This window comes from Harmonia axyridis, chromosome 7 (assembly GCF_914767665.1).
Source record: "Harmonia axyridis chromosome 7, icHarAxyr1.1, whole genome shotgun sequence".
Lineage (NCBI taxonomy): Eukaryota > Metazoa > Arthropoda > Insecta > Coleoptera > Coccinellidae > Harmonia > Harmonia axyridis.
In genome coordinates, this window is record NC_059507.1 from 35,919,210 (window position 1) to 35,927,149 (window position 7,940).

Genomic DNA, 7,940 nt, shown 5'->3' on the forward strand with positions numbered 1-7,940 from the left:
AATCATCATCGATGTGGTGCTCGAAATAGATCATTTCATTAGAATAATTATTTGAGCGCCACACTTTCTGAGACCGAAATGACAGGCGCATGTTTTCTCTTCGGCTCATCGCACGTCGAGTTATTGATCGCCGCCACTCGCACCGAACGTAACGACGTCCGAACCGACGCCCAAAAGTGCACCGACGCGTCGGCGTCTCGAATTGAGGTTAGGTGTTTTCCTATGCAGCTCTGACTCTTTCGTGAAAGTGACTGTCATGCTGAAAGTATGAAGTAGTATTTTTGGTTTTTATTTTTTTTGGTGGATAACCGGTTGGATTTTGGGCGTGTGATACGTTGTTGGTTTTTATCTATAGGGTGAGTTGAGTGACGATTTCGTTATATCTGTGTTTGTTTTGATTATCCTCGTGAAAATTTTCGTAACGAGTCGCTTACAATGACTCACAGATTAGATTAGAGGTATCGGTTTTCTTTTCGAGGAAAATTGTAATGAGGAAATTGCCGAGGGGAATTTCGTTTCTGTTATCAATTTTTCTGATTTTCATATGGAATTTTCAAACTTATAGAAGTTTTCAATTTTGTGTTAACATCGAAAAAATGAGTTGTACCTATAAATGTTTTTATTTATATTTACTTTATAAGAAAAATACCTATTCGATCGAATTGAAACTAAGGGGGTTAGTTATTAAATAACGAAATGAAGAATTTTGCAATTTTTCGTAAGGATTGTCCCACTAGAAGATAAAAAATCTCAGGAATGATTCGCCACATTCTGATGAAGTTTTCTGTCAACAATTTTTAATTTTCAAATTGGAGATACAAAGGAAAATGAGGGGTTATTTTAAGAGAAAAATGTCCTATAGACAGACTATGCAGCTCTGACTCTTTCGTGAAAGTGACTGTCATGCTGGAAGTATGAAGTAGTATTTTTGGTTTTTTTTTTGGTGGATAACCGGTTGGATTTGGGCGTGATACGTTGTTGGTTTTTATCTATAGGCTGAGTTGAGTGACGATTTCGTTATATCTGTGTTTGTTGTGATTATCTTCGTGAAAATGTTCGTAACGAGTCGCTTCCAATGACTCACAGATTAGATTAGAGGTATCGGTTTTCTTTTCGTGGAAAATTGTAATGATGAAATTGCCGAGCGAAATTCCGTTTCTGTCATAAATTTTTCTGATTTTTATATGGAAATTTCAGACTTATAGAGGTTTTCAAGTTTGTGTTAACATCGAAAAAATGACTTATATCTATAAATGTATTTATTTATATTTGCTTCATAAGAAAAATACCCATTCGATAGAATTGAAACTTAGGGGGTTAGTTATTAAATAACGAAATGAAGAATTTTGCAATTTTTTGTTAGGATTGTCCCACTAGCTAGAAGATAAGAAAAACTCAGGAATGATTCGCCACATTTTGATGAAATTTTCTGTCAACAATTTCTTAAATTCTGAATTGGAGTTACAAAGGAAAATGAGGGGTTATTTTAAGAGAAAAATGTCCCATAGACATGGGCCCGCAAACGGTTTGTTTTCGATATACAGAGTGTTTCTTGTAGTTATTTTTTTATGATGATTATACCTGCTCGTATACCAGTTAACTTCATTAATCTTCGCTACAGATTGAGTAAATAAGTCTCAAAACTCATAAATAAATTATTCATTACAACTTTCTCACTGGATCTTTAAATTAATTCGGATTTTCCTGAGGATTAGGTACTAGAGAATTTTTTGAAATTTTGTTCTCTTATTCTGTGGCTAATTCGTTCATTCTGCCACATATTGTAGAACTATATTTCACACATATTTCATGATTATATTGTATTATCATCAATGATGGTACTCGGAACTCTCCTGCCACGGATTCACCTATTATCTGGCAACTTTGTAATACTGAATATTTCCCTCCTGTCAAAAATTCTATGTATATGAAGAACAATTGTCGAAAATTACAGCGATAATTGCATTGTAGGAAGCGAAACAGCACTGCGATAATTGTTCTGTTCATAGATTCATAGTTTCTATGCATCTTACACAGTTCGAATCTATGGCAATTCTATTCTACATCAGTTTGACAAGTGATGTAACAGTTTATTCGGGAAATATTCCCCCGAATTACACTCGTGCATCAAAATGACCAGATAATTTCGCATTCCAGCGTGTTTTCCTTGAAAAACTGCATTCGGTCATTTTCATTTTTGGATGCAGTTTTTATGATTAATAGACAAGTAATAGACAAAATCGCTTACGCTCGTCCTGGAAGTCTGTCAGTCCAAAAAAACCATTTTCGGGCGTGTTGCGTACAATATTTTTTCGGCAACCATGTAAAATAACACTATCGCTGCTTCTTTCCATATTTTATTGCGATTGCGATCAAAAAACATGCAAATTTTTGACAACTAATTTCATATGAACTGTCAGCCGTTATCTCGGTTGCTATGGATTCTATGATTCTTTTCTGGCCTAGTCGGGGAAGTACGTACTTTCCGGACTAGGCCGGGAAATGCTACTTTCTCAGAGAAAAAGCGTCCGGGAAGTGAGCACTTCCCAGACGGTTGCCGAAAAATTACTATTACATTAATCTGGGAATAAAGATACTTCAAGTTCAATGTTGATTTCAGCTAATCGATAGTTTTAATGCAAAATAGTAAAATTTAATTGTACTATTTATGGAGTAGACCTTCACTATCTGATAACTGGCAATTGTAAAACAGGAACGTAATAGCAGTAACTGATATGAAATTCGGCAACCATGACCACAGGTTTTTGTCTGTCACTTGCGTTATATTTTAGGTTGAGGAAAATTTAGTTTCAAATTTTGCGGTTCAACATTGAGCCTGTAAAATCGCTGGTGGAAAAGAAGATTATCAACTTCAAAACAGTGAAACGTTCAATTAAAATAGGTAGGACTTGAAGTAAATAGGATCCTGATGAGGAAATTGACAAATAAAGTTCGAAATGCGTCATTTCTTTCATTCATTTTTTTGTTGATTTTTCAATCCTCTAGTTACAGAAATGGTGTTTCCTTCTGGTTTCGATATAGGGACTTGTATTCGCTAAAAAATTTCATAAATAAATTAAATATGAACATATAATAGGCCAATAATTTGGTTTAGTTTACCTGGAAAGTTTTCCGGGAGCTGTGAAAATTGCGATATTTTTTTTGATATGCTCTTTCCAAATTTCAACTTTGCCACCTCGTATGTTTGCCGCTCGCACCGCCATATTAAAAAATGGCGCCCAAAATCAGTTTTTTGATAATAACTCCTTTCCGGCGCATTTTACAGGAAAAACATATCTAAACAAAATAAAAGCAGAAGAAATTTCCTACAATTTATGTCATAATACTTCTTTCCCTAACCATGATTGTGATAAAATTTTAACCATTTTTGTAGTGGACTTTGACAATTTCACTGCGTTTTGAAGCGTGTATAGTGATACCTTTTTTAGTAATAGTGTAGTTTTATTTGTCACATGTTAAAATATGTCAGCTTTAAAAGTGTCAGGTGCCTAGATAGCGGGACATTCAAACAGAAACCTGTTATTGGAAAAACCCTTCATATCTGAAGATATAATATTTTATAAGCAGTTATATTTTTCATGAATTTCGATACCGAACAGCTTTCATTAAAATATATGATTTCCGCGAATTGTTTGATGTCTTCAGTTCTCAAGAACAACTTTATTGAACATCAACTCATTATTTTATTTCGGGGTCATCATCCTGCATCTCAAAAATCCATTTGGTGTCAAAACAACAATAACATACTTAAATGCATTCACTATCTCTTCAATAGGCTCCCGATTTATCTTTGTTATTGAAATGGAAACAGATATTGTGACCAGTGTCAAAGCTCTGATAATGGGTCTCGCATTTTCACTCGAAACAATCAGATTCTGCGTTATATTTTTTTTACAATGGCGATAACAATCCTCATTGTTTTAATTCTGGCACTTGCCTGACTCATTATTGGAATAAAATAATCGAATTGAATCCGATAATAACAGAAACAGTGTGAAATTACAGGATGTAAGGTTTCGACGTTGATATATTTTGTGACGTGATTTTATACGTTTGAATAAGGAAGAAACTATGTCCTGGAACGCACCCCTGGGGAACCCCTTTCATCATGACCCTCAAAAATTGGTATTTGACGAAAAACAATTTATTGTAAATCCAGTCTTACCTCAGAGAATCACATTTTCAGTCCTCATAAGAATTAACAATTAATTTGACGCATGTCAAGGACGCAGATTGACATGAACTTTCTCACATGCATATTGCCACCTTTAGAATCAAATCTTGGAATAAACGATAAATCCTTACTTTTTGTAAATGTGGTGATTCACTGCGATGGCCTATTAGACGTTTATGTAAATGTAATAATAATTTTTTGCTGAAAATTTGCATTTTGAGGTTTGAGACGATGATATCGGGTGTTTTTTTTCGAGGTATATCACTTTAAGTTGGCATTACTGTTCAAGATGACGACCGATTTAACAGCTGTCAAGTGATTTATTCTCAGTTTAGTTTGGCAATTCATCATGAATAGACTCACGCCTGAACAACGCTTGCAAATAGTGCAATTTTATTTCGAAAATAATGGTTTTGTGCGGAATACGTATCGAGCACTACGTCCATTTTATTTTGTTTAGCGATGAAGCGCACATCTGGTTGAATGGCTACGTCAACAAACAGAACTGCCGCATTTGGAGTGAAGCTAATCCTCAAGTGTATGTCGAAACACCGTTACATCTAGAAAAACTGACTGTTTGGTGCGCTTTATGGGCTGGTGGAATCATTGGTCCGTACTTCTTCAAAAACGATGATGGCCAGAACGTTACAGTCAATGGTGATCGGTATAGAGCCATGATTACTAACTTTTTCATTCCTGAATTGAACAACCATGATGTCCAGGAGCTGTGGTTCCAACAAGACGGTGCAACATGTCACACAGCTCGTGCCACAATCGATTTATTGAAAGACACGTTTGGTGATCGCCTAATTTCACGTTTTGGACCTGTGAATTGGCCTCCAAGATCTTGTGATTAAACACCGCTAGACTACATTCTGTTGGGCTATGTAAAGTCATTGTTCATGCGGATAAGCCACAAACCCTTGACCATTTGGAAGACAATATTCGCCGTGTTATTGCCGATATACGGCCACAAATGTTGGAAAAAGTCATCGGAAATTGGACGTCCAGATTGGACTACATCCGAGCCAGCCGTGGCGGTCATATGCCAGAAATCATATTTAAAATGTAATGCCACAAGATTATCTTGCGGATAAATAAAATCATGTCAATCGAATAAACCATCGTTGCATTATTGCAATTCAAAGTTTTATAGCTCTAAAAAAAACACCCTTTATAAAGTTTGCGGTTTGGACCAAAAATGAACAGGGTGTTTATGAGAAGATCATGAACTTAGACAACTCAAATTTGTAAAAAATGTATATTTTTCTATATTTGAGTAGCTCTTATTTCCCTGATTTCGAATATATAACATATGTTTGGCCTTTCTTTCTTATTCTGAGTACCACAGAGTTTCAAATTTTAAGAACCACCTGGCGTGCTCACTAATCACTTTTCAAGTGGTAGGCTGTGATAACTCAGAAATGTCCTTTTTTGAGTTATCTCGTTGGTAACGATATATGACATTTGTTTTTCACTAATAAATTGACCCCCCTCCTCGGACACTTTTACAAAAACAGATACATAAAAATATATCATACAAAAATTCACGAAATGAAATAAATTTTTTGAGAATGATTACGTCAATTGGAATACAGGGTGAACAACATATTGAATGTAACTACATATTTTCAAATTGAACACACTGTATATACTTCCATATTTTGATTGGTCATTTTCTCCTGATCTCGAATATGTTTGAAGTAATCATATCTCAATTAAATTATTTCAAAGATTAATTGATAGGAGTTTATATGCCTATTTAATTTCAGAGTTTTGATTACTGAGATTGCAAGGTGGTTCTTAAAATTTGAAACTCTGTGGTACTCAGAATAAGAGAGATAGGCCAAACATATGTTATATATTCGAAATCAGGGGAATAAGAGCTTTTGCAGGAAACATTTTTTTGTACCTCTTTCAGTAACAAAGTTAAAGGGGGGGTCAAATTATGGTGAAAAACCCGGTACCTTATCAAATAAGGAAGTAGTAGTCTGTTTCCGTTATAACCCGAAGTTGTGGGGATTTGAAAATATTAAAGGAGGAAGATCATTGTCTCAAACTTCAAGATGCAAATTTTCAGAATAAAATTATGATTAGTTTTCCATGAACACCTTATTGGCCATCAGGGTGAATCACGCTGTATATAAATTTATACTCATTTTATTCGAGTATTATTCGTGCGTCCTCTAATATCCTTCTTCCTTCCTTTACAGAACAGAACAGACTGATCAAATGGCAGAAGATGCCGGCAGAAACATTGGAGGTGAAGATATCGACGACAGGAGAGAGCGATTAAGGAACGTTAGAAGAAGATTGGACTTTGGCCAGGACCATTCTCAGCAGAAGGAGGAAGATGAAGCAGCTCTTGGCGTCGTACAGAATGACTTCAATGCTGCCTCCGCCAAATGGAACTTTGATTTTGCAAACGAAGTACCTTTGGAGGGGGATTGGGAGTGGGAGAAGGTAGAAGACAGGCAGGAGCAGGATTACAAGGGACTGACTATTGTTAAGGAGATTAAGAAGACCATCGACGCGAGAAGCATTTGACGGAGATGTATTTTTTACAATTTTACTATATTCATATACTTATTATAATATACACGCCGAAAACCACAAGTACATTCTATATTTTTAGCACTGATCTTGCGATGATTCCCGCTATCGGGAACAAATTGTACTGAACTCAAATTTTTGTGATTCGATCGCATTCTAAATGAAAAAGTACTTAAAATGTTCGGGAATAGATTGTATAAATTTGAGGATTTTTGACTAAATTCCTTTTCCAGTTGAATTGATGTGTGATTTTTACATTTTCTCTATTTCGTACTGATTTCTGATCTCTTATTTATTCGATAAATTATTGTGAAATTTTTATAAAAAATTCAAGGAAAATTCTGGTATGGTTGTTTTTCTACGTGTTTTCATGATAAGCCGTTCTTTATTTTATGTTATGTGTTATTATTTATCTATTTATTCGTTATCAAGTAGCAATATTGATACTAGTCTTAAATTAGAGTAGATGTAAACTGTATAATTTATAGTTATTTTTATTATGGTGATTGGATTTGATATCCAATTAATACGGCTCTATACCAAAAATTTGTATATAAAATGTAAAAAATAGTAATATATTAATGTGAATGGTTCTTCTTTTCTATTTTTGTCCCCTGAAGTATTCCTGTTCATTTTCGAAATAGAATACTTGACCTATTTGGAAAAAACAACTAGAAACTATTGGTGAAGTTTTATATAAAATAATTGGTGGGTAATTTCTGAATTAATTTTCAAAGAATCGCCTTCTCTGATTACTGCCATTTTTTGACTGCTCATTGATGTTCGTTTTCCCATTAATTCAAAAATACTGAAACTGGGTACTTTCATTGTGAAATAATAACACGAAGTCTAATGGAGAATTTATTTAGGATATTTAGGTGTAAGGAACAACTGGTTTTTTCCGGAGAATGCATGAGATTTCACTTCAAAGTGTAAGTTCGAAATTTTTTGAATTAGAACTTTGATTATGTAGGTTCTTATTTTATACAATAAGAAAATTGAGTGATTCAAGATTCATTGAAAATTCAGAGTTGATACTTTGATTGTTGATATGAAATACCAACAGATTGCATTCAAAATTCGAAGATGATCACCTAATAAATGATAAACATACATATTACAAAAGTAATACCCAATATTTCCGAGATTACAGATCCGTTCGGGTTAAGATTTTGCATTCAGATAGATATCA

The 7,940-nt window shown here is 34.4% G+C and overlaps 1 protein-coding gene across 1 annotated transcript; it reads left to right on the plus strand.

Annotated features, from left to right (window-relative positions):
* The first annotated feature begins 920 nt into the window (after positions 1 to 920).
* Positions 921 to 7,341, plus strand: LOC123685008. The gene is made up of 2 exons (XM_045624556.1): positions 921 to 996; positions 6,409 to 7,341. The coding sequence occupies exon 2, from the start codon at positions 6,428 to 6,430 to the stop codon at positions 6,740 to 6,742; it is 315 nt and encodes a 104-aa protein (XP_045480512.1). The 5' UTR covers positions 921 to 996; positions 6,409 to 6,427; the 3' UTR covers positions 6,743 to 7,341.
* Positions 7,342 to 7,940: the final 599 nt, after the last annotated feature.

What these genes read in the sequence shown, in the direction of transcription:
- LOC123685008 (XM_045624556.1), top strand. Translation starts at nt 6,428, where the DNA reads ATGGCAGAAGATGCCGGCAGAAACATTGGAGGTGAAGATATCGACGAC.